The sequence below is a fragment of the Leptidea sinapis genome, chromosome Z (assembly GCF_905404315.1).
Source record: "Leptidea sinapis chromosome Z, ilLepSina1.1, whole genome shotgun sequence".
In the NCBI taxonomy this organism is placed as follows: domain Eukaryota; kingdom Metazoa; phylum Arthropoda; class Insecta; order Lepidoptera; family Pieridae; genus Leptidea; species Leptidea sinapis.
The window spans coordinates 26,928,184-26,956,128 of NC_066312.1; the positions used below are offsets into that span (position 1 = coordinate 26,928,184).

At 35.1% G+C, this 27,945-nt stretch overlaps 1 protein-coding gene and 1 pseudogene across 1 annotated transcript in view; one reads left to right on the forward strand and one right to left on the reverse strand.

Moving 5' to 3' along the window:
- Positions 1 to 10,831: 10,831 nt before the first annotated feature.
- On the forward strand, positions 10,832 to 13,833 carry LOC126979012 (uncharacterized; annotated as a pseudogene).
- A 4,724-nt stretch (positions 13,834 to 18,557) lies between these two features.
- LOC126978487 (uncharacterized) overlaps positions 18,558 to 27,945 on the reverse strand; it is a 36,459-nt gene continuing 27,071 nt past the window's right edge. The window contains exons 2-5 of the mRNA XM_050827318.1: positions 27,636 to 27,762; positions 25,811 to 26,116; positions 23,033 to 23,147; positions 18,558 to 21,085 (exon numbers count right to left, since the gene is read on the reverse strand). Of these exons, the coding sequence (XP_050683275.1) occupies positions 20,948 to 21,085; positions 23,033 to 23,147; positions 25,811 to 26,116; positions 27,636 to 27,762 (686 nt within the window). The 3' untranslated portion in view covers positions 18,558 to 20,947. The remainder of the gene's footprint in view (positions 21,086 to 23,032; positions 23,148 to 25,810; positions 26,117 to 27,635; positions 27,763 to 27,945) is intronic.

Genomic DNA, 27,945 nt, shown 5'->3' on the forward strand with positions numbered 1-27,945 from the left:
ACGAAAGAAAATATGTATATATATATTTCATTATGATTTACATAAGTCTAAAATAAAGATTTAAATAATTGTTTTATGCATAAGCATAAAACAATTAAAATCGTGTGTTTCTGGGCAGGCCCGACAGATGTGATAACTTAAACAAATCTAAGTTGAACTATTTAATATTGATATAGTTTCACTTGAGAAAAGCTTAGGTTATTACTTGAATTTATAATAAACTAGCTGACCCAGCAAACGTTGTATTGCCATATAATGACATCAAAAAGAATTCTAAAGGAATCAATTTTGAGAAAATAAATGCCTTATATGCCTTTTAAAGTAAAAAAAAATTAGGGATGTAACTGATTCTCAGACCTTCCTATCGTTCTACAATTATTGTCTTCGATTGCCATCTTGCAACCCTATTGCGGATCTGTGGATGGAATAGAATGTTATAAAAATCGCGATACAAAAATAGGTGTTGATCGTAAAGGGTTGAAAATTTAGGGTTGTATGTATTTTTTTGTTGTATCATAAAAAAATAAAAACCAAAAATTACGACCAAAAAAAAAAAAATGAGGTGGACCTTAACATTTAGGGGGATGAAAAATAAAAAAATTTGGTAAAAATCAGTAAAGCCGTTTCGGAGGAGTAAGGTAACTAACATTGTGACACGAGAATTATATATATATAAGATTAACATGATAATGTAAGAAAATGTTATTTATGTAAGTATAAAATATTTTATTAATTATAAAATGTAATATATTCTTAGTTACAATTCTTGAATTATTGAAAATTAGATATTGGTGTATGTAAATTATAAGTATCATTATTTAATCCTATAAAAGTAACAATTGGCCTATGATAGCTGAAATAAGCAACGAAATTTTTACATTGTATGTCATCTAAAAATCTTGACAAAGACGGCTTTGACAATTAAATATTGAATATTAACGAATATGGCTGCATGGGCTTGACCCTTTCTTTACCTGTCCTAATAATAGACGGAGAAACAACAACCTTTTATATATTATCTATAATAATATTATAAAGCTGCAGTGTTTGTTTGTTTGTTTGTTTGTTTGAACGCGCTAATCTCTGGTACTACTGGTCCGATTTGAATAATTCTTTCAGTGTTGGGTAGTCCATTTATCGAGGAAGGCTATAGGCTAGGTTTTTTTTTCAAAATTAGGGATCCGTAATAAAATTGCTATTTTGTAACACAAGGTGTAAAATCGAAAACCTATTTTTGCGTGCGCTGCAAAAACTATTGACAATAGAACAAAATGATGTACATGCTATAATATAGGCAATATTTTATAACTTATAAAACTATCGCGTGAATTATACATTATATGGCAAAACAACGTTTGCCGGGTCAGCTAGTTTATTATAAATACACTACACACAATTTTTTTTTGAGGAGCGGTAATAAAAGTTTCACTTTAAAATATTACATTTTACATAGAAATCCATCTTTACAGGGTATAAGAGTTAATAGTTACAGAGTCTAAATCTTATAAAGTGCATAATAAAATAATTCAATTTAAATTAATTTCAACTTGATACTTCCACGGACAGACAGACAGAGTAAATCTCACATTAGAATGTTAGACTTACCTATTTAAAAATTTTAATGAATTAAGTAATCAACCAATATTAAATGCAGAATTCACACGCAAACATACATTCAGTATTTGTGCAAGAAACAGTGATTCATTTCAGTACAATCTAAAAGCTACTGACACGAATCGAAACATGAATCGAAGCCGAAAAACCTCTTTCAAACAATTTCATGTATAAGTTCAACACGGCCCGGTCTACTTACACTACTGTTGGTTACAAGTTGAACATATCTTAAATACTATCAGTTCATGTTTTACTGTTATTTTGACGTGGTATTTTAAGATATAATCTTATATATATATTTCTTGTGTGCGTGTGTATGTCACTGAACTCCTCTTAGACGGCTGGACCGATTTTGATGATATTTTTGGGTGTTCCAGTGAATTTGAGATTGGTGTGTGTCTTCAGGTGGTTTCGAGAATGGTTTAGATTCACAATTAAACTCCATCCTAAACGGCTGGACCGATTTTGATGATTGTTTTGTTTGTTTCAGTGAATTTAAGATTGGTTTAGATTCTCAATTCCGTCCATGTTATATAATTCTCCTGCTCATGTGTATGTTAGTGAACTCCTCCTAACGGCTGGACCGATTTTTCAAATTTAAGACGTGTGTACAGGACTACGTCTGTCGAGTCCACTAGTCTAATATAAAATTCTCGTGTCATGATGTTAAACATTGAACTCCTCCGAAATGGCTTGACCGATTCTCATGAAATTTTGAGTGCATATTGGGTAGGTCTGAGAATCGGACAACATCTATTTTTCATCCCCCTAAATGTTAAGGGTTTTTTTTTGACATTTTTTTTTTAATTTGTTTGATTATGAGTCAGCATTAAAAAATACAATTTTCACCCATCTACCATCAACAGCTACTTTTGTATCGCGATTTTAATATCGGCAATACAACGTTTACTGGTTCAGCTAGTTGTTATATATAGATATCATGTTCTGGGTCGTTAACTTTCAAATCAAATCAAATAAAAAATAATTGAGGTAAAAAAAACATGAAAAAAAAGTTACACTATCATAGTTTCTTGCGCCGCTTCTTCTCTCTCAGAGCGCCATTTGTTTCTAAAGCGGTATTAGTATGTAATATATTAGAAATGACATCAAAAAGAATTCTATAGGAATCCATTTTGGGTAAAATAATAATAATAATAATGACTTTATTTCCCAAACATTACAATAATTAATGATAGTATTACAAGTTAAAAATGTTTCTAAATTATATTATAAACATACAAAAGAGAAACATACAAAAGCAAAGACAGCTGTCAGTGACTTCTCGATACCAGACATAATTACTTACATTGTCAAATCAAATTATCAAAATCAGATAAAATAAAATAAAAATACTGTCTAAAATACAAAAGTGAGAATAAAATTATAATAAAATATATAATAACTTCTAAGAAGCGTGTGTGTGTGTGTGTTTTTTAATAATAGTATAATTTTTTAATAATGGGTGTGTTAGTGTTTAGATATGTTATTATGATTTGTATATATTTATTAAGATTGTATTAAAACAAATGCCTTTTAATAGTTCGGGGACTACTCTTCGGACTGTTACAGTAGTAATTACATATTATATCGTGTAAGTTGGAATTTGCTATAAAGAGAATATTAGGTACTTATACAGTTCTGACAATTCTGTCAATTTTGTTCAAAGTGTCGTTTCAACGAAGCAATTCAATTCAGTGTGAGCCGATTATAGCTTTCAATACGATCTTTACAAAGGTTGTTCTATACATATATACATTATATAAGGCCTTTATATCTAAGCTTTTCATTTTAGTCGCTCATCTTTTGTTATGTTTTCAATCCCAATATAATATTATGTAAACTATTGTGTAAATTATATTTAAAAAAAATTGTAAGATGTCTAAGCTGGAAATATTGATTTAAACGAGTGCAAAGATTTTCTTGCCACTTCTTCTGAATATCAACATTTTCAGTAGTTGTAAATGGTAAAACATATTATTTTGACTTTCATAAGTGTCTGTTTTTTATCTACCAACATAAACAATACGTTTCGGTTTATTTTTAAGATTTAAAAATTATAATATTACAATAAAACTTGATTTAAAAGTGTGATAATAACTTATGTAAGATGACACTAGGCTTTGATTAATTTCAAGATATATTTAACAAAACGAAACAGAATTTAAAAATGACTTATTGAAAGTTAAAAACCACCACCCATTCGAAATAGTACTAGTAACTATCGTATCCGAGGTTCTCGAGGGTGCAGAGAACGAATTTGGAATCAATTTTGATCCAAGATGGCCGCCGCGCAATTTTATGATTTCAACAATATGGGTATCGAATCCGAGGTTCTCGAGGGTGCAGAGAAGGAATTTGGGATCATTTTTTATATCCAACATGGCCGCCGTGCAAATTTATGATTTCAACAACTGGGTATCGAATCTGAGATTCTCGAGGGTGCAGAGAACGAATTTGGGATCGATTTTGAAATCCAAGATGGCCGCCAGACAAGTTATGATTTCAACAATATGGATATCGTATCCGAGGTTCTCGAGGGTACAGAGAACGAATTTGAGATCTTTTTGAAATCCAAGATGGCCGCCGCGCAAATTTATCATTTCAACAATATGGATATCGAATCCGAGCTTCTCGATGGTGCAAAGAACGAACTTGAGATCGTTTTTGAAATCCAAGATGGCCGCCGCACTAAATTATGATTTCAACAATATGGATATAATATCGGAGATTCTTGAGGGTGCAGATAACGAATTTGGGACATTTTTGAAATCCAGTGTCTATATGTTCCAATAAAGTTTCACGAAAATGTGGGGCGTTTATATCCAAGAAGAGGGAGAGGGAGATTGAGACCGATTGAGATAGAGTGAGAAAGGGCGAACGTAGGATGAAGCACATGGCACCGCTAGTAAGTAGAACAACCTCCCTACTAGAGTTATATTGTACATGTTCAGCGCGCGGTCTCGAAAACGAAAGAACATCTTCCCCACTAGCTTTGTATAGTGCAGGCTTAGGGCGCGGATGCGAAGAAGTTGAACATCTTCCCTACTAGCGTTGTATCGTGCAGGTTTATCACGCGGCCGTGAAAATGTAGAACATCTTCCCTACTACCGATGTATCGTGCAGGTTTAGCGCGTGGACGCGACTAAGTAGAACAATAATTTAGAAGGATAATCGATAAAATCGAGAATTAAAAATTAGTTTTCCAAAGAAGTTTCACTTCTGACATGTGTACTTTGTACGCACGCCATTTTTTTTTAAATAACATTTCGTCACAATACTTCCTACTAACCGTAGTCCCCCTGAAAATGTGCTCTGCCGCTCTCAGCTATCCTGCTGCTTTTAGGCCAAAATAGCCGCTTCACTGAAGAAAAAAAAATTCACAATTGAAGAATTACGACAAGCAAGACAACAAAATGTACGCTAAAAGCACCAAAGAAGCTTCAGAAAAAATGCGATGTTGTCATCATCCTGCGTTTGTCGTGGTTTGGTGGGGAGCCTTATCAAAGAGTTAGAAGTTTACATTTTTGAGACAAATTAGTCAAGACTCCAACCAATGTATATCAAGAGACTGTAACACTTAGACTTATGCAAAACTAAGCATCTTTGATTACGATTTTATATTCGGGCAAGCCGACAGAAGTGTAAAACATTAACGTTGTGCATTTTTGAAAGGTTTGGGAATAATTTCGCATGAATTGCTTTATTTATCACTATAAAAGTGCTAGCATTTATATGGTTAAATACAATATTCATTTGTTACACTATCGTACACAAAAATAACAATTTATATTTATTACAATTATTTTACATTAAGTTTATGTCTCAGAACAATCAACTTTCATCCATAATTTCAATGACTGTCTTACGAATTTTCGATCAGATCACGTGTCTGGACGCGTGTTTAACATTTTATACCCAACATTTGTAAATGTTAATCAATCTTTAAAATAATTTTACTTAAAATTTTAATTTTTTTTCTTTTTTTATTTTTATAGACACTACCTTCAAGCTTGTCTTCCTTTGTGGTTGTAGGTCAAAATCATTCTCTTAATGCAATATTTTGTGTAGGTATACGTATTGTAATGCAATACAGATTATTCGTATTATATTAATAATTATTTGTGAATAAAATAATGTATTCTTATTTCGAGCATTGTATGTAAACGTGGTGGAATTACTATTATTATTTTAGATCGAGTCAAATCAAACAAATGCATCTGAATCTCTACAGCTATCTAAGATTTACTCAGACTTACTCATGCAATGTTCCACTCAAAACTTAGTAATTGCATAATTCAAATTAGCACAACAGGAGGCAGGACAAGTTAGTTCGACTATAGCTTCAGTATTATTAAGTTAGCAGTGAGTTTATGTTACTGACTCAACATCACACTATCGTCTATTTCACGAGCTCAACATAAAGTTACAACTGCATACAAACACGTTGAATGCTTTAATGTTGTATTTTCTTTGATTGACGCGAGTGTTACTCTTTTAAATAAAACACTTCAATGAAAATGTGGCGTTCAATTAAATGTTCTTGGGCGTTGATGAGCTAGGTATTGATGTTCAGGCGTGAACATCGCGCCTTTGTCACTGACGTGAAGACGGCAGCGAGACAGCGCAATACGGACACCTATCGTGCACAACTTCGGCCCATTACGACAGAACTCTGGCGCAAGGCGCACGTACCTTTGTTTAAAATATAACCTTATGTAAAGATATCAAGTAGTTGTAAAACCATTGAAATTATATATTTATAAAGAATTTGTGGACGTTTTACTTATTCGCCCACTATTGATTTAGGGCTTGTCATGTTTATTGACAATAAGCACCAAGCTCCTGGTATCTTTTAAGTATACGCAAAAGAGACTCGAGATAAATTACTTTGTGTATTTGTATTATTATTTCACCGAAATAATAAACAGCCTTTTAGTTCTAACAACATGCGGCCGCCCGATTTTTACAGCTATATTTCACCGGGACACCATGGCGGCGCAACCAGTCGCCGCCATCAACAAAATATATACAACTCTATAGAGAGTTACTCACCTGGTCTCCGTCTGGCTGCGCGACCAATATGGTGGACCAGCTCGGACGCGTCCTGACTATGGTGTCTGTATGGTGTCTAATCTAGACATACCCACTTTGTACAAGGCATACACTGTAATTCTTTTTTCTTTATTCCATTACCTTATATTACATTTATAACCCTACACGCATACATAAATTTACATTTTTAACTTTGCCAAACAAAGTCTACAAATTAAATCTACAGGCTGTTAAAGTTGTTCCTAGATTCATATAAGCCTTTACTATACATACGATTGCGAATAGAGGCTTTGAAACTTTTAAACTGAACTCTTTTAATTATTTCACACTCGAATGCCGAGGATATTTCGATATGGAAATTGAATTAAAATCAATGTCTCATTTAAAGTATTTGTTATATAACTAAGAGTCATGTATTATATTGTTAGTGTCAATGGTAATATTATCTGCACAACGTTTGCTACAGACTATCCTTTTAAATTCATATCCGATCAATTTCGTCAATTTGCAATATTGTCCGCATATTATGTTCGTGTATATCCTTGTATTGCATCCACTGATATTTCAACTTAAGGTGCTTGATGGTGATGATCATCTTTGAGGGCCTAATACTCTGCTATGAGTTAGTTAGAAGGGAGATTTAAAAAAATATATATGTTAGGGACTGATATGTAATCTCCAATCCGAACGTGTAAATATTTTATAAAACGTAAAATACCATGTAATAAAAAATATTTAAATGAAGCTTTAAATTTGCTGGTCCGTGTGCGGGCGACTTTCAGACGAATTATATTTCTTTAGGATTGTGCGTGCGTCAATTGAGACAGCTCGCTCAAATGCTGAAGGTCGTTGGTGTGATCCTGAGCATTAATGCGAGATGGACTACAGTATTTACCTTGTATTGGATCTTACATTGCAATTTTTTATTTATGACTTGCATATTATTCTTATAAGCAGATTATACATTAAAATCCTATTGGCTGCGGAAGTTGGAGAGTTAAATTATTTCCTTCGACAACTTCATTGTACGTGGATTTCGCCTCTGCGCCGCAGTTTTCCATGAGTTATGAAAATCTTTATGTCTATTCCAATGTAGTCCAGTCCATAGACGATGAACACAAACTTGATACTGTAAAGTGTGCCATATTTTTTATTTCTTAAATATTTCCTGTTAAACTTTTGTGCAACTTTTAAGATCATTATTTCTGGAGTTTACTCTTCATAAATCGAATTTAATTGACGTAGCGCGTTAGCCTTAATCAGAATTTTGACACCTGACACCAGTTCAATCAACTCGTTTGTTCCTAGAATCTATTAGAAGGATAATATAATAATTTCATTTCTTCTATTTTATCATGCACTTTATTTTCATTTGTTGGTCCTATTGGAAGCACAGCGTTGGTTGAACTGGAAGATGATCAGCATTACGCTGTTGTTTTACCAATTTGAGACATGCACTTTATCTGTAATGGTTTGTTAGCCTTGTATATGATTAGTCTGTTAATATTGAGTTTGTTGGAAATAATAAATATACAAAACTACTTTTTTTTTAATTTTTTGAAAATACGGGCGAGACGAGAAGTACGTTTAGCTGATGGTAATGATAGGCCCTACCCATTACAATGCAGTGATAGGATTCTTGAAAAGGCTAAAAATTCTGAGCGGCACTACAATTATTGTGCTCGTCTTCTTGAGACATAAGATGTTAAGTCTCATTTGCCCAGTAATTTCACTAGCTACGGCGCCCTTCAGACCGAAAGACAGTAACGTTTACACATTACTGCTTCACGGCTGAAATAGGCGCCGCTGTGGTACCAATAATCTAGCCGGTATCCTATACAAAGGAGCCTCCCACTAGGGAGCTGAGTGAGAACCACAGAATAGGATTCCATGATTCTGAAAATATTGCTTTTATAAAAGTATTCCAAAGCATTTATTATACTTTTATAAGCACAGCCATAAATATAAAAGTTTGAACAATAATAACGGCAACAGCTTTGAAAAGCAAACAACAAACTTACACGCGATATTACAATTCAAACAGAAAATTGAAATAACCTAGTCGAAATATTCACGAACGTAGATTTAATGTTTTATTATAATATCTACTAGCTGACCCGACAGACGCTGTTCTGTCAATAGAAAAAAAATGTAGTCTTAAGGCCGTCGGAAATTAATTATTTTTATGTAGTAATCGCTCTTAATAGTGATTTTCATTATTATAACACTAGAAATAAGGGATTGCTTGTAACTAATTCTAGTAGGCTTCATGAGATACATAATAGTTTTAAGGGTAAATGTATACACTTTTATAATATAGTCCCAGCCACTGTTCTATCTATAAATAAATTTAAATGTTTTATAAAAAAATGGCTCCGTCGTAAATCCTATTACTCCACTGCTGAATATCTAAATGATCGGACAGCCTGCGACTAGATTGTGATTATTTTATAGCGATAGAAATTACTGTACAATATTGTATATTTTTATTGAAAAGAGCGCAAAAAAAGAATGCTGGGAGAGTTTCTTGCGCCGCTTCTTCTATCTCAGAGCGCCATTTGTTTCCGTAGCGGTAGTAGTAACTAGTAGTTATTAGAAATGACATCAATAAAAAAATCTAAAGAAATCAATTTTTGAGAAAATAAATGCCTTTTAAAAATGATAATGATTAATATCGTATTTGTGTAAACTGCTTTTGTATTACCGCCTTATAATTGCAATTTTTTTAACGTAAAAAAATAGATACAGTGTGCTATCCTTAATAGACATATGCATTCGCGGATTTTTCTGTAGAACTATGTAAGATACGAGTACACAATTCCATGATACATTATTTGTTATATTGTTATATGTATATCAAACTCTCCATTAGAATACTCTCTGATAGCAAATCGGTATTACAATCCCTTCAAGGTAAGATAATCAATTCCAGCCTATTACTTGAATGCCACTCAGCATTAAATAAGGTGGCTGGTAAAAACAACAACCTAACACTTCAGTGGATCAAAGGTCACAGTGGGGTCAGGGGCAACGAAGCGGCAGACCAACTAGCTAGAAGTTCTGAGACCCAACCGGTTGGACCAGAGCCTTTCCTGCCTCTGCCACATAGTTGGTTCAGGAAGCACTTAAATCAAAAGATAAAAGCACTACTTCAACAATACTGGGATAGCCTTGAGGAGTGCAGGCAAGCCAAAGCAGCTTTACCTTGCGCCGACTTGCATTTTACCAGGGAAATCTTACAACTTAATCGGTGTCGACTAAGATTAATATTATGTGCGGCCACAGGTCACGGCAATTTTAACAGGCATCTCTTTAATTTAGGTGTCACGGACAGCCCTCTATGCAGAGGTTGCCTGGGGGCAGAGGAAACAGCCGCTCACGTTCTGCTGGAATGCAGTGAGGTGGCAAACTACAGGGCGAAGCACCTAGGGTCACCAGGCGCTCTTCGGGAAGTCTTCCGCGACGTTAAGAGGTTGGGTGACTTCTTGGAGGAGCTTGCCTGGTTGGAGTAGCCTCTACCACCCTCGCACGCAAAATAGGCGCATATGGACGTCGAGTTGCGGAAAGCGCCCGTATGAAGAAGAAGATGTATATGACAGCGTTTTCATTGAAAGCTCCCAGACGGCCATTTTTCCGACACCTCAAATAAATATCGTTAATGTATACAAAAACTCAACAAATTATATACTAAAACCTTCATCGAGAATTATGCTATCCATTGGTGAAAACAGCATGAAAATCGGTGTAGTAGTTTATGAGTTCATCGCGAACGCGCATACGTACCAGAGGACTTTGTTTTATAACATATAGTGATAGTGATAGGCATAACTGACGTAACGAGTAGATGGTCGCAGCTGATGTAAAGCAATAAAGGCGTTACATAAAGATTGAAGGTGTAGCGTAACGCTATACTATGTACAAAACACAGATGTACGAGTCGAACATCGTTACACCCTGTCAGCGGTTGCGCTGGCACGTGCCGTGTTTCCACATTTTCCCCCAGTTCACATTCGAGCATCAACCGGTTCGCGTGTGCTCATAACCATTTACCATTTTAACCATTTAGCCCTCGTTAAATAAACCAATTATTCTTCAGTGTCGTTTAGTTAATGAACTATACATGAATTAATCTGTACGGCAACAATAACACCGTGTAACATACAACATGATCCTTCGAGCCGTGTACGAGTCGAACATCGCACAACAGCTGTTTTGTAACAGAAATATATAGCATGGAGCTATAATGGCAACACTAAGTGAACACATGGGTTACTGGCCTATGGACTTGCATCCCGTGCCACTAAATAAATTAAAAAAAAAAAAAAAAAACATGGGTTACTTAATCTTATTCATAAAGAAGTTAACTTTGAAATTTTAAACAAACAATCTTTAAATTTAAGAAATAAAATTTTAATCATGAATTTCACTTATGTCAAAGTAATTATTGTTCTGTGGTTACATAAGGTGTAATAATTCGGTCCTGTCCTTCAAACTAAAAAAAAAAAACAGATATAGGGCTGTCCAACTAGCTTATATTAATATCATCTACTTTCTTGAGTTTCTTTCTAATTTTGTGATAATTTTAAATGCGTTAGAAAGTGTTCATTATTAGTTGATTGTACACGAAGGTAGTAAAGCATTTAAAATCAAAAATCAAAATCACTTTATTCATGTGGGTCACGGAGATGACACTTAGTAATGTGAAAGGTTTACTTTCCTTTTTACATTTACCGCCACTTCGTAAAAGGTTGAGCTTTCATGGGAAGAAGTAGCAAAAAACTCATTGCCACTCTTTTAAATCAACATTTAAATTATAATATATTATGTAAAGTGATGCAATAAAAGTACTCAAACGTCAAATAGTCAATGTATTACACGAGTACGTAAAAAAGTCAATGTAAATTAATACAAAACAAACTTTATTGAGTACAGTAGCAGCTGCATCATCCACACACACACTGTAAGTAAATAAGAATTTTTTCGAGCATTTTAATTGCGTTTCGTAACTCAATTGTGCCGTCATAGATGTCAAAATTAGATCGTGAGCGTAGCCAAGGGCCCTAGAGTTAGCTCTTGAGCGAAGCGACGGTGTTGTATAGAGTCCAGAGTCAAGGGAGGGATTCGAGCCACCCAGGATGAAGACAACATATATTCCAGAAAAAGATATATTTGGTAGGTCTGCAAAGCAGTTCTAATCTATTTTTTATACCCCAAAATTATTTTTTACTAGCTGACCCGGCAAACGTTGTATTGCCATATTAATTGTATTGATCTTTTGCTTGCTAGTTGATAAGAGATGGCGCTAGTTGTATTCATTAGTAACAATTACACTTCTTTTATATTTTGTATAATTAACACTATAGTTTTATAAATTATAGCCTATTTGTTATTCTGGTGCGTAAGCTATATTATTGTAAAGTTTCATCAAAATCTATTCAGTAGATTTTGCGTTAAAGAAGTTCAAACATACATCCAGACATACAAACTTTCACATTTATAATATTAGTAGGATTGTAATTTTTTTATTTATATGAGAATATAACGTTTGTATTACATACTTGTCCTGTACACACGACATAAATTTTAAAAATCGGTCCAGCCGTGTTCTGTTGGAGTTACCTTACACATGGGCAGGAGAATTATATATGGACTAAATTGATAATCTACACCAATCTCAAGAAGTTGGAGGAACTCGAGGAAGCTGTGAGCAGATTACTATTGGATGTCGTTGGGTTACCTGAGGTTCGAAGACAGAGTGAGGACTCGATAATCCAAATTCCGTACATATGCTCTACTTCCGGGAGAGTGACCAACTGTCTCAGGGTGGTGTCGGGTTCCTCGTTCACAAGTCTCTCGTCATCAATGTAACTGAGGTGGGGAGCGTGTCGACTAGGGTAGCGTACCTAATACTCAGAATTACTAAACGATATTCGTTGAAGGTCATTCAGGTTTACACTCCGACTGCAACACACTCAGACGACGAGGTGGAGGCCATGTATGAGGACATCTCAACAGCCATTTACACTCCGAAGACCCACATCAACCCTGTCATGGGAGACTTCAATGCAAAACTGGGAAAACGTTGCAGCGATGAGTTGAGAGTGGGGAAATTTGGTTATGGACGAACGCCCGAGGACAGATGCTGGCTGACTTCATGAACCACATTGATTACTGATACATCGAAGCGTTGAAGTGTTTGTATAGAAACGCCACCATGTCAGTCCGTCCCCAGGATCAGATCTCGAAGCCTATCCCACTACAGCGGGGAGTCAGACAAGACGTATGACATCGTCTTGTCTAACTCGCCCAAGCTTTTCACCGCTGCGTTGGAAGATGTCTTTAAGCTTCTGGACTGGAACGGACTGGGCATCAACATCAACGGCGAATACATCACTCATCTTCGATTCGCAGACGATATCGTAATCATGGCAGAGACCATGGAAGACTTAAGCCATATGCTCGATGGTCTCAATACAGCTTCCCACGTAGTAGGGCTCAAAATGAACATGGACAAGACGAAGATCATGTCAAATGTCCATGTCGCACCTGATCCCATAACAATTGGGAACTGTATTCACGAAATTGTTGACGAGTACCTCTGACAAACAATCCAGTTAGGCAGGTCCAATTTCCAGAATGAGTTCACTCGTCGAATCCAACTCGGATGGGCAGCGTTCGGGAAGCTCCGTAAAATCTTCTCGTCCCAAATACCGAAGTGTTTGAAGACGAAGGTTTTGCAACCAGTGTGCCTTGCCAGTGATGACTTACGGTACACAGACGTGGTGTCTAACTATGGGCCTTATGAGAAAGCTCATGGTCGCTCAGAGGACAATGGAGAGGGCTATGCTCGGAGTTTCCCTGCAAGGTCGAATCAGAAATGAGGAGATCCGTAGGAGAACCAAGGTAACCGACATAGTCCAAACAATTACGAAACTGAAGTGGCAGTGGGCAGGGCACATAGTTCGACGGACAGATGGCCGTTGGGACAGTAAAGTCCTTGAATGGCGACCACGTACCGGAAGACGCAGTGTTGGCAGGCTCCCCACAAGATGCACCGTCGGTCTGGTCACGATTGCCGGAACACGTTAGATGAGGGCAGCGCAGGACTGATCGTCGTGGAAATTTGTGGGGGAGGCCTTTGTCCAGCAGTGGACGTTTTCCGGCTGATGATGATAAACTTTTTATTTTGGTGTTTATTTTTAATTTTAACATGATTACGGTTAACTAGCTCTATCGTTCATTAAACATCCGTCGTTGCAGCTGCACGCTGTGTATGGCGACAATATGGACGGATGAACACACATACCGTTACTTCTTCTGCTAATTATTGAAATAGCAGCCCGTAATATACTCTTAATTAGTAATATTCTTGTTCTACTTAGAACAAACTCGATACTAACACTAGCCTAGAGTTGATTCCATAAAGTGAATGTGAGTTGCAAGAAATTTCTGGAAAAACGCGCGGTTACCATACGTCAACGTGATGCGGATGGTATTTTGTATTTTGGCGTAAAATCTGGTAGTGTAATTCATTAAAACATAAGGCATATATTTAGTATCCACTTTTAAAATATAGGTCAGTGTTTATATGAAGGTTTAAAAAATCTAATTATTATTTGCTAATTAAGCACATGCGAATATTATTAATATCTAACGCGAATATAACATAGTTGGCTATGTTTTATATGTTAAAAAAATACCCTAGCAACTAAACTAAAATAGAGGACAGTGATTAAAAAATATTGGAAGAGATTTGAATTTCGAGAGTTAAAGAATAATTAAAAGAGCTGAACTCAAAGCTTCAAAGTTCTTTTCCGCGCTTTTTACAAAAGGCTGAAAGGGATGCTTCATTAAGTACAATTTTAAGCTGAATGTTCAAAGTGAATCGTGTTTTATTTATGCTTGTTGTCTCCTCGAGGTCTCAATTTGAAATGGATTCCGGAAAGTAATTTTATTTACTTTCAAGTCGAGCTTCGATCAGATACGAACTAGTTAGGTAACCAAAATGTGGAATGAGCTTGCTTGTGCGGTGCTTCCAGGACGTTACGACATGAGTAAAAAAAAAGCGTATATCTTTCTAAAATGTTGGCAACGCTCCTGTAATTCCTATGGTGTTGCAAATGAATGTGGGCAGCAGTGATCACCTAACATCAGGTGACCGTACTCTCGATTTTCCTTCTCCTCATAAAAAAATAGGTTTAGTGTTTACTAAAAGAGCCAAGTTAAAAGCCAAAATTATATTTTTGTTATACGAGTATTAAAATCTGTGTGATAAGGTTTGGTTTCGAATAGAATTAGAATTAGATCGTACAGGTCTGTGGATCTGTGGCTTGGCGAAACTCACTCAGAGCGGTGGGATTTGAAGGGATTGTCGGACTAGGATGTGAGGCAAATGTAGGGAGAGAAAATTGTGGCTAGAGTTGTAGCAAAATAACAATTAATCTAATCTAATCATGTAAAATGATCGTAAACAAAACCGCATCCAAGAAAGTACTTTATAGAATTTTTGTATGCCTCCATAAATCACAAATACTACTGAATAGATTTAATTCAATTAAAGCAACATATTATCACGCTAATTGCAGTCGTAGTATTTTTTCTGCAACTCGTGAAATAGCTTAAATATTAACAGAATAGATTCTTAGCCTTTCTAAACCAAGGAAATCGTACTTACAATATAAGGTCCTTTTAAATTTAAAATATAACGCCTACGAGAAATTGGATGCATAATTTGCTTTGAATTAATTCATGACGACTCTATCTAATTCAAACGCGTTTTATACGAAATTTGCTATGAAATCACTTATTGAAAGTCAAAACTACCACCCATTCAGAAAGTTATGCCTTAAAACTGCGAAGAATGGTAAGTTGAACATTACATTGGTTAAGTATATTATGGGGATGGTTATTTGGCACTCTAAGTTATCAGAAGGTACCATAAATGATAAGTGGCGTGTTTAAGTAATATTATACGTGTAATTTATTCGAGTACCAGCGACTGACTGGCGCAAAGATTATAGCCGTCACCTGTCAATCTAAAAATCACTGCACGATTTATCTTCTTCTTCGTTGTTACACTCTTGACAGAGCGATCGTGGTCATCACGAAGTGACATCTTTTGGGGCAGTTGTGATTCGCCCCACGAGCTTTCGCCACTTTTCCTTGCTGGCCGACAGTCTGGTGCACTTGTTCAATGAACTGCCCACAGCAGACTTAATTTGGTCGGTCCATCGCATGGGCGACCTTCTCCGCCCTCTGCTGCCCTCCACTTTGCCCTGCACGACAAGGTGCTCAATGGACTCACTCTCGCGCCGGTAGACGTTTCCGAAGAACTTAAGTATTGTAGTGTATTTCAGGTATGGATACTTTATATATATTATCTCCAACATACATATTGTAGGTACGGTAAAATACTCTTTCTGTATAGTATGCCAGGCATTGGTGCTCATTATATCAGGGTTTCTGAACACAGCAACAACACAGAATTTGGTCAGGTCATAATGTAATTTGAAAGTTTAATACTATTAATGGAAGAAATTGCTTAAAAGTACCTACGTCATAGGCTGTTTTATTAATCTGTATTCTGCAAGAAATTGAAATTGAAGAAGAGTGTTATGGATAGGTGTCTGTTCCCCTGCATGTCTTACGGTTCACAAACTTGGATATCTTATAAATATGAAAGGGATAAAATATAGAAGACCCAGCCTGCATTGGAAAAAAGCATCATGAATATAAAGCTGAAGGATAAGGAAAAATCAGAAAACATCCGCAATAAAACGAAAGTGATAAATACCCTTCATCATATGAAAAAACTGAAGAAGAAACGAGCTGGTCATGTGGACAGATTAACAGATGGTGGACAAAGCTGGTCACCAATTGGTCTGGACCACAAGGCAAGAGAGCCAGAGGACGCGCTAAGCAACGATGGCTTGATGAGATCAAAGAAATTGCTGGAGAAAATAGGACTCAGAAAGCAAAGTCAAGAACAACCTGGAAATTGTTGGAGGAGGCCTTTACCCAACAGGGGCCTTAGCTATGAAAATATTATTTAAATGTATATATTTCTTATTTTTTTATATTACTAGCTGACCTGGCAAACGTTGTTTTGCCATATAAATTATATATGTAAACCTTCCTTGAGCTTCAACGAAGCTATTACAAAATATTTCATTGAGATCGGTCGAATAGTTTAGGAGTTATTAGGGAACATACAAACATACATTCTCTTTTATATATATGATAATAGATTATGTTAGTTAAGGAAATAAAAAGGCTTTATTATTATTATTATGCAAGACGAAACTCTGACTGAAATTGGAAATACTCCATCTCATCCAGACAAAGTTGGCAGCTCTAGCGCTACGCTTCCGTGTTTACATACGTTTTTCGTTACAGAATTTCCTATATGAGTCTAGGATATCGTAAATACGATGAATAATAACAGAATATAGATAGCTCTACTTAGTTTTGCTAAGAAAAGTGAAGGTACCCAAAAATTTAACGCCTACAATAATTTAAAGACACTATGGTTATCATGAAAATTGCAATACTTAAATAATTTTAAGACTACAATCTTATAATGTACTGTAACAGACAACCATCAATAATGAACTAGGACGGTCAGTATATGGGGCTCTGAGGTAGTAATAATTATTTTCCGTTATGACAAAAAATCGATAAGGTTCGATAATGTTATGTTAGGTACCTACACAGTATAAATAACTGATATCAAATTATATGTCAGTAAATTAGTACTGTATTAGGTATTGGTATGAACAAGTGCAAAAGATTTTGCATGTACACTTGAAAAAGAGATTGGAACAGTCTTTTTGTTCTGTGATTTGATACAATGTACTCGATGGATATCGCATGATGAAACAGATTACCAGAAACGACTGCGTATAGAGTGGTGCTTTTTCTGATAAACAAATATAACGGATGACAATCACTGGCTGTGCCTAAGGGCTATATACACTGGGACTCCATGTTTCTTTTTTATAGAACTTTATTTTCTAACTTACATACAGCAGCTGTGATTCGAGGTACATTTTGGTACCGTCTCAGTGTGGTGTGATGATTCTTGTGTGCTGTATGGTGCCTAGTTTGGTAGCTTACGGACACCACGGTGGTGTGACTGGTTGCACCGCCATGGTGCCCCGGTGAGATATAGCCGTAATACTGTAACCGGAAACGAAACCTAGGTATGCTTTAAGCCTGAAATAATAAACCCAGTCGGCAGATTGGGTCGTTCCTTTTGGAAATTTTTATTTCCACAATTTACAGATAAGCTAAGAGGTATTGGTACGACTTACCTACAAGCCTTGAACATTGAACTTGACTTACCTACAGCGTTGAATGCGTTGCCATTCACGAGGTCCCTCAGGAGAACTTGAACAAGATCTTTACACAATAGTTCCAAATAAAAGCGTGTAATCGGGATGTCATACACTTTGAAAAATGTGTGGCATTATTACTGAAAATCCAGAAAATTAATAGTATGACCTAAGTACCATCAAGTCAGTTTGTGTCGACATAAACTTCTAAATATTTATTTTATAGATTTGTAGGATAGTATGAATGAGCTTGCTTTTTCTGTGTTTTTGTGACATTCATCTTCAAATAGAAACGCGTAGATACACTCACCAAAAAAACCAGCTCCTGTGATTCCTCTGGCGTTGCATGAGAAAATAGGCGGCGGTGAATACTTGCCATCCATTACTCATACTCAAAAATGTTAGAAGAATAGAGAAGGGGGCTAAATTCTTGTTGAAAAACATTCATGTTCACATTTTTCCTTAACTGATCGGAATACAGAAAGAAACTTATATATATATATAATATACAATAAAACAAAATATGAGAAATGAATCTGCGTAAGTAAAAAACATTAATTAAATGGACATATTTATTATAATACATCTGATTAGAAATAAAAACCAAATAAATTACAATTTCTTCAAATTATCACAGAAAGTTCTGAGCGAAACAATATAATAACAGATAAAATAATATAATTGTTATTATATAACAGCTGTATCTGGAATAAAATGAGTGCATAGAAATTAAAAAAAAATACTAAGTAGGTATATATTTAACATACATGTAAGGTATGTAGGTATGTCTACAACTACTTAAAAAAATTACAAGTACTTTAATTTTCTTCTAACAGTACGCCTTAACTTAGTCCAGGCGTCCAGATTTAATTTTAATGTACCATGTTTAACCTAGACACAGAACTTAAGTAACTAAAGGCTTATAGCGAATTTTCCACCGGGCATTGTTTTACGGTCGCTCAAGCCACAGTTAAGTAGTAAAACAGAACTTCAACTTAATACTAGCACAATACAGTAATAGGAAGTATTGTAGGTACTCTAGGCTCTTTTTGAACAAACGACAACGTTTTTATTAGAGGCAAAAATTATTTCGCTACTTAACATGTTAGATTTACTATGACACTGCGATGAAATGACGTGTATGTGGTATTTAGTTTATTCGTACATAGGTAGATTTAAGAACAAAAATTAATTAATACCTTGTAAATAATATAAGAATAACATTGAGACATTATAATAATAAATCTATAGGTAAGATGTATATATTCTGGAATCTATCCAACAAATAATCATTGCTATTGATAAATATATTATTTACGACTGACGTTTGATACAAACTGGGTGGGCGAGATAATTGTTATTACAATTTAATGTACTTTAGCAGATTAGCTGAAAAGTTTGTAATTTTTTAAGAGATACCCTTCACTTCTGGTATTAAATATACAAATTAAACAGATTACCTGATTCATATTTATAATGATTTATATCTAACGAACTTATGTAGATGCTTAATAGTACTGTTAAAATTTCTAGTTATAACCACCAGAACACAATCGCAACTTTTTGTAGTTAATTTCTGTAATCAGGAGACCCAAAGCGAAGGTAGTTTGAAGTTTTTTTCGTTCTAGTTTAGAGTTTTTTTTAAATCTCTGTACTAGACCACGGCGCACTGGCAGTCAGAACAGAGCAGCCATTAAAACATTATAGAGTATATTAAGGGGCCCTTGCACTTGGCTGCCACTTATATCTGGTTATGCGCAGCCAGACAGAGTGTTGGTCGCCGTCTCTTGGTCTGTTGGTCTCCACTCTTCGCGCGCTTGTGGTAGAAGCCATACTTAAGTTGTGTTCCGAATCGCTTGTTTTGTATAGTCTTAGTTTTTCCGAATAATCAGAACTGACTGCTCAAGACAGCGGCTGCCTAGTGCGCAGGCGTTCTTAATTAAAACTTATTGCAAAAATGGCAACCATAATACACAATTAATATTAACGGGAATAGGATTTTGTACATTTGGTAAAACTATCTGCAATCCAACATACTCAGCTGCCTATTAAGGGTATAATTAAAGATTACTTAATTAGGAACGGTTTATACAATTCTAAATGCCATATTGTTTACTACAACACGAATCCAATTCGTATTCTTTGGCATAAAAAACATTGGATTATTTATAAGTATACTTTTAAAACACAAATAATTTATGTCTAAGCTTATTATACTTAATACACACTATATTTGATATTTACGTATTCGTCTAGTAAAATAATAAAACATTTCTTTGATTAAAGACCGATGTTTTATACCGACCTCAGAAAAAAAGGAAGTAATTAATTTCTGTTTGTTAAAAAATCATGATTTGTTGCAATATTAGTTACGGGATACTGAGCATAATAATTCAAAAATTCAAGTTTCACGATATTTCAACGTTATTTCAAACGTCACTGTGCGATTAGTCCAATTTCAATCTACCCTCATAGTCAGTCTTTTACTGTGTCGAACTTCCGGTATCTCCTACGGGTATATAATGCTGCAATACTTGGTTTCTTTTCAAAGACAATTTCAAACCATTCTCGGGTGAAATCCATGTGCTAATAAATTCAGTCACCCAGTAAGCATAAGGTAATAAAACCACCGAACATTAAGTCAACATGGTAATAGATCAAACATCTGTAGGTATGCCTATCTCAAACTTCGTGGATTACTTTTAATTAACAAACTTGTTTAATATTTATTTGAGGTCGGTTTTTCAATCTTTACGTCTATAAATCCAATATAAAACTACTAACAATACCTATATTTTGCTAATTATAAAATATCTCAAAAAGTTGTCTTAGACAGCTATTTGATGTTCACATACAACTCGGCTTGAAGCCATTCCACTTTCAAGAGACACGGACATAATTGGAAAACTGAAATATACACTTACAGTTTTATTATATATTATATAGATTTACGCGGGTACTAATGACGACATGTAAGGGATTAACGTCACTAAAGTGGAAATTGCCAATAAGAGAACATTGAAGTGACTCGTTTTAGCGCCGTCTGCAAAACTGCATTCCTGTTCGCGGTATTCGGAGCAAAAGTTCTGCGAAAAAAAAATTATCAAACATACAGGACAATTATTAGTTCAAGTGTGACTTGCAACAAATTAGGTATATCAATTTCAACGGGTGAAAGCCGAGGGTATCAATAAAACCGAGTAGGGATATCGCAACCAACCACTATTTATGATAACCAACCATTTGTCCAACGTGATACGTCACGTAGTAGAAACATAGATACTACACCAAGAAATCAACCATGGAAAATTGTTACTTCCAACTTAAAGGACGGCAACGCATCCTTTGAATCATGGTGTTGCGGATAACGTGACCATCAAGCCCGTTTGCCTCCTTTTATATTAAAAATTGCAGTTATAAAGTCTAACTATCACCCTTTTAAGAATGTATTTTAAAAGCTGTCACATTGTTTTTAAATTGTAACTGGCCAGTATCGTTTCCCTTTAAATATTCAATTTCTTAATTATTACAAACTATTGTTCTAAATGGCGCAGTTTGTCTAGTTATCACTTTCAGTCACAGTAGGTGTAGTTAAAAACAGCAAATACGAGAGATAGCGAGACAACACGTCCTGAGGATGCCTCGTGTAGAGGCGAAACACGTGTCGAATTGTTTTAAAAACAAATATTGGCGGAATTAACACTAAAGAAAACTTAAATCATTTGTATAATTATGGATTTCCGCAAAGTAACGCCTAATTCAATAAATTTTCTTAAATACGAGAGACACTTTTCACATAAATATTTGTAGAATCTAAAATCTAACAAACTATCTATCTTTAACCAACTGCATATTTTTTATTAAATTATTAAAATAATATATTTTTAAAGAGAAATGTAAAATATTATTGTATTTGCATTGACTGCATAAATTTAAAAGCTTTTTATAGATTTGAGGGATCGCTGTTGTAAATATTAAATGTTAATTTCAAATAAATAACTCCAAGCATTCCTGAGAAAAGGCGTTTTATGAATCGGACGTATGGAGAAATAAATGATCATATTGTTTTCTTTTTTGCCTGTAGATGTACGGAACCCAAAAAAGAGTACAATATGCAGCCCGTGCTTAAATTAAAAATCTTTTATCTCTGTATCTGACAACATCAACGAAGCGAAAATGATTGTGAAGCTTCTTAGAAGTCGACTGTGATTTAAACTCCTGCCGAGCATTGAAATTGTACTTTTGTGTTTGGTAGTCGTTTTGTAATATTATTAGAGGTACGTCATATAAATAAAACGTTTTCAAATTATATAAATAAAACATTAAAAAAAAACCCGCTGAGTTTTGGCGCCCGTTCTTCTCAGGTCTGAGGCATTCGTTTTGGAATTGGTGGTATTTTGAATTTGAATTAATTTTCAAATAATCTATCTATAAATCTCGACAAATTATTTAATTTATTGATGTTTAAAATGTATAGAATAGAATATAAAATAAATATATCTATTTACCATAGGATTTTTTTATGGAAGAAGGGGACAAACGAGCGCACGTACATCTGATGTTAAGTGATCACCGCCACCCAAATTCTCTTGCAACACCAGATGAATCACAGGAGCGCTACCGGCCTTTAAAGAAGTTGTATGCGCTTTTTTTGAATGTACCCATATCTTATCGACCCGGCCACCGCACCAGGAAGCTCATTCCACAGCTTTGTTGTACATGGAAGAAAGTTCCTTGAATAACGCACTGAGGAGGAACGCCACACATTCAGATAGTGGGGATGATATCCTAATATGTGGCGTGTCATGAGAAGGTGGAATACGGAGGCAGGAATCAAGTGAAACAGTTCTTCGGAACAGTCCTGGTGATAAATGCGGTAGAAGACACACAATGCAGCGACGTCTCTACACAACGCCAAGTGATCGAACCGTTCACGAAGCACTGGTTTCCCGATAATTTTAACAGATGTGCGTTGTATTTTCTATGGGTTTTATACAATTACACTTCTTGCAAATAATGTATGTTTTCATTACCTTAATAATATTAGATGCCATTCGCTTGAGGAAAGCACTTGTGAACAAGGCCGCTTCATCTCCACACGTCCTCTGCACGGTCCTCTCCGAACACGTCAGGTATTCTTGAAAGGAACTGTAACCAGTCAATATCTTAACTAAAATATTCGAAAGCAGTCTTGTATTCAGACAAAGCCAGTTTAATTGATTAATGGTGCACTCGGTTAACGTCAACTATTAACTATATTAACTATTATTAACTATAACAATCCAACTATTTGTTCAAATAATGAAAAATAAATACAAAATAATAATAAACAAATATTATCTACTTTAAATACCAAATGCGTAAAAGTATATATTATTATGATATAAGGATCAATTTGTAACTATTTTTTATTTTATTTATGGTTCACTATTGTCGCAATAATGCCTTAAACATAAAAGATGGAAGATACATGCTGTCGCAAGCTTTTTTCTAGAATTATTTAAGATAAATACGTTAAGTATATTATACACTATAATATTTAAAAACTGTTGTAGTTTTTTGCAGTACACGCATGAATAGCTCGCAGATTGCATATTTTTATCCTACTTACTGATACTTATCGTATTATTTTGGATAATACACACTATATCTTTTTAATTTGTAGCCTATGTGTTATTCTGATCTGTAAGCTATACTACTTTAAAGTTTCATTACAATCTATTCATTAGTTTTTACAACCAGACATCCAAACATTCTTACAAACTTTTGTATTTATAATATTAGTAGTATATGTAGTATCGTAGAATAAAATATAAATGTATATTTAGTCACCGTGGGGAGTGACGATAACATGACATATTGCAACAACACTTGGTAAGCGTCATGAAACTATATCAGGTTGTAAAGGGTTACCACATGGGGAGAAGGATAAAAAACTGATAAGAACTGATAGGAAACCCAGACCAACTTTTCATTCATTTAGGCCCGGTATCCACAAAAGCGGAGAGGAGATATGTATTTTGATTACAACCAATCAGATTTTGTTATCTCCACACCTCCTCTCCGCTTGGCTTCGGTGGAAATGGATCAAGCGGAGAGGAGAGGAGAGGAGATGTCTCATTTCTTTATAGAATATTCTACCGCGTCGAGCAATCAAGCGACGCGGAAGTGCCATGATACATGCGGGACTTTCGTAGACATCACTTGACTGAGAGCTTGACATCATCTCACATTTCCACTACACACAGCTCACATCTCCACTGTGCTTTAGTGGGAATAGCCTGACAGCTTCGCGGCTTAACTCCTCTCGTCTCCTCTTCGCTTTGGTGGATAACGGGCCTTAATATCAAAATTACTTAGCCTACTTAATAAAAATATTATGCCATATTAGGAGGCCTCGTAGAATTTAGCTTTACTAGAGATCTCAAATTTAGAACAGTGAAATGGAATTTTTTGTCACATACAATATACATGCAGCATATAGTCACACAAAGTTTGCATTACTATTCACCAACAATAGTCCCCTTTGTACGTTTGCAAAATACTGTTATTCTGCAGTTCGCACAATTCGCTTTGCAAATTTTTAACTGAAATAGTTTTTGTTTTGTTTGTCTGCCCATTGTGCCAATGCGTGTCCAGTGATGTGAAAGTTCCGTGATACGGGTTGGATAATTTTAATGGACTCTACAATTTATTTATGAATTAAGAAATGTATTGTTTTAAATTTATTATAACTTAAATAAAAATTATATTTAAAATGTTTCAATGGTAAACAATTAAAGAGTTAGATTGTAGTTCAATGATAGAATTATATGTAAATAATAATTATAGTGTAAATGAACAATATTACAGTTTTTTTTTATTACACAGACAATAAACTAACCATAATATTTTTGTCAGAATTATCAAACAGTTTTATTTTACAATTATTATTAATATATGTAATATTTACATGATTAAAATAAAATTAAATATCTTCTACTAGATAATAATATAAAAAGTGCAAAAAATCCGAGCGACACATAGAGAGAAGACTCGACCAGATCAGATGAGGGATATAGTGAAAATACAGCAAGATAAGAGTGCAATAATAGCAGCTAAACTTGAAATTGATGCCAGTGGAAAAAGCCAGAAAAGAACATCAGAAGCATGGGTAAGGTAATCCTACCCCTTTGTGAGACAGGTTACATTAACGCCAGCGTGCGAACAACGACGGAACTCTCTCCTCATCATTTTAGGCCGAAGACATCCTCTACTGAACAAAGGCCTCCCCCAAAAATCTCCACGATGGTCCTGCGTTACTCCCATCCAAGGTATTACGGAGATCTTGACCTAGCGGTCCATCTTGGGGTGGGCCTACCAACACTATGTCTTCCGGTAAGTGGTCGCCATTCTTCGTACTATGTGCCCTTCGCCCACTGCCACTTCAGTTTTGCAAACAATTGGGCTATCGGTGACTTTAATTCTGCTACGGATTTCCTCTTTTCTGATACAATCTCGCAGGGAATCTCCGAGCATAGCCGTCTCAATTGCCCTCAGAGCGACCATGCGCTTTCTCATCAGGCCCATAGTAAACGACCACGATTGCGTACCGTAAGTCATCACTGGCAACACACATCACTGGTTGAAAACGTTCGTCTTCTGGCACTGTGGATTTGTTACGAGAAGACACCAGTTTTGAAACAGTACTTTAAATTGGTGATTAGTGAAGAGTATTAAGTTTCCATCTTAGACACTTTAGATCCAGGTATACCATACGAGGGTAAGATTAGAAAAACATTGTGACTATAAAAGTGAGAGACGAATCTTACCAACAAACAGTACGTAAATAATCATCGTGGCTTGCTCCATCCGTTTCGTACTGATCTTTCTTCTGATGGTTGCTTAGGGATGTTAAAGTAACCTCGTAGTTTTTGCTGCAAGTCTCGTACTCCGACCGGACGGTCTTCACACAATCAGCGTGCCTTAAATACTCGTCTTGATAACTGCCTCGAGTACACAGGTCTTGTACAACATCTGTTATGCCTGCATATATTCTTCTAAACATTATCTGCTCGCTTTTGTCCATACACTGTTCTATATAGTTATAGATACATTTGATACCCGATTGAAGTTCTCTGTAAACATCATTTTATTTTAATAAGACTAAACAATTTGTAATGTTTTTAAAGTGATATTCCTCACTTATTGGGGATTAATTATACAAATTAAACTGAAAACAAAATTTTATGAACGATGCGGGACTCGAACCCACGACCTCTCGCGTTCCGTGCGAGCGCTCATTGAGCATCAAATGAGCCAACCGTTCGAGTGACGTGTCCAACGAATGAACGAATGACGAATTTCCAGTCACAGACTGGATATCATTAAGAAAATAATTTATGTAGGTAATACCTTTACCACACAAACGTTTTTTAATAATTCTTTTAATCAAACTATTATGGAAATTTACTGAATTTGGCGTCAGGTGCGGATAGTGAAGACAAAATCGTCCCTGAAATAGGCGAGTCAACATGTACTGAGCTTAACAAATCTTACCGGAATTTGTAGTAAGATAACATTTACGATACATTTTTTTTTTATATAATTGAGGTTATATTGAAGGTAAGACGTGCTATTTAATAGAAGATTAAAATATTTGACTAATATTAGTAAAAATGATGTTCGAGATTGTCCTGAAAAAAATGTACAAAATGCAATATCCTGCAATTCAAGTTCTCTATAGAGATCATAGTTGTTAAAATTAGACTAGCAACAGCCTCTTGAACTTTATACTAAGATTGAGCACTGAAAGTTTGTCGCGAACGCTCCAAGAGACAAACATGCTGAGATTTACGTAATGCGTTAGCCCAAGCGAGACTATAACTATATTACGTCAACTTGGAAGTGTAAAAGTTTATCCAAAGGGATCATTTAATAGGTGTCCCGGTGGCTATTCAGCCTCCCAATCAAGCGTTAAGTAAAGTTAGCGAGTTGAGCCACTAGTTCCAAATTACTATTTACCGCAAACAAGAACGCTAAATTAAGATGAGCTAACTGCGTGGCGCGTGCCATTTCCTCCCAACTTACTCCTTGGTTGGTGCTGACGGAGATCTTTGCGAAACTTATTCTATTCGTTGAAGTTCTCGGACGTAAATGAGTGGGCGGTAAATTTCTCCCATGGTACCGAGAGCGAAGTCTAAATTAATTTTGTAAAATGTTTAGCGTTGCTCGTTAACTACATTTTCTTGGTTCTAAGACTTGATTTTATGTACAAAGTTTAGATGCATTGTACTAAAATATAACTTTTAAAGAAAACTAATTTTTCCATTTTATAAAAACATATAAATCTTAGGATGTAAATTATAGAAATACTGTAACAGCTGTGAAAACGTCGAAAAAATTGAGGTTAACAGTTAACCTCTATTTTGAGTAATTCACGCACAGTGACACAAAGTGATATACAAATCGCGCGTGTAAGACACAGCTTGTCACGCACTAAAGTAATATACCTGGCCTGTTTTCATCGTATGTTTAAACAGCAAAAGACTGTATCTAGACGTATAAATTTTCTTTTATTTCATACTTTACGAGGTTAAGTTATGGACGTTTTGTGTGGAATATACAATAGACTTCTTATTTTGTCGTAATACTCACATGCAGCTTTTGTCTAGTTCTTCTCTGGTAAGCGCAAAAGATATATCTGGTGAACTGAGTACTGGCAATGTCATTGCACATCTCTGCAGAAGATCTTCTTCCTTATTGCAATTTTCTTTAACAGCATCTATAACAATATCATAAGATTAATGAAGATAATAAACTGGTTATTTTATGTAAAATTATAAATTAACGAGAAACGTTGGCTGTTTCACATTCAAAAATTCAACAACAATATTCTCTGGTGTCTTTCATATTATATCTTTAAACGAGCAATTCTAATATATATATATATATATATATATATATA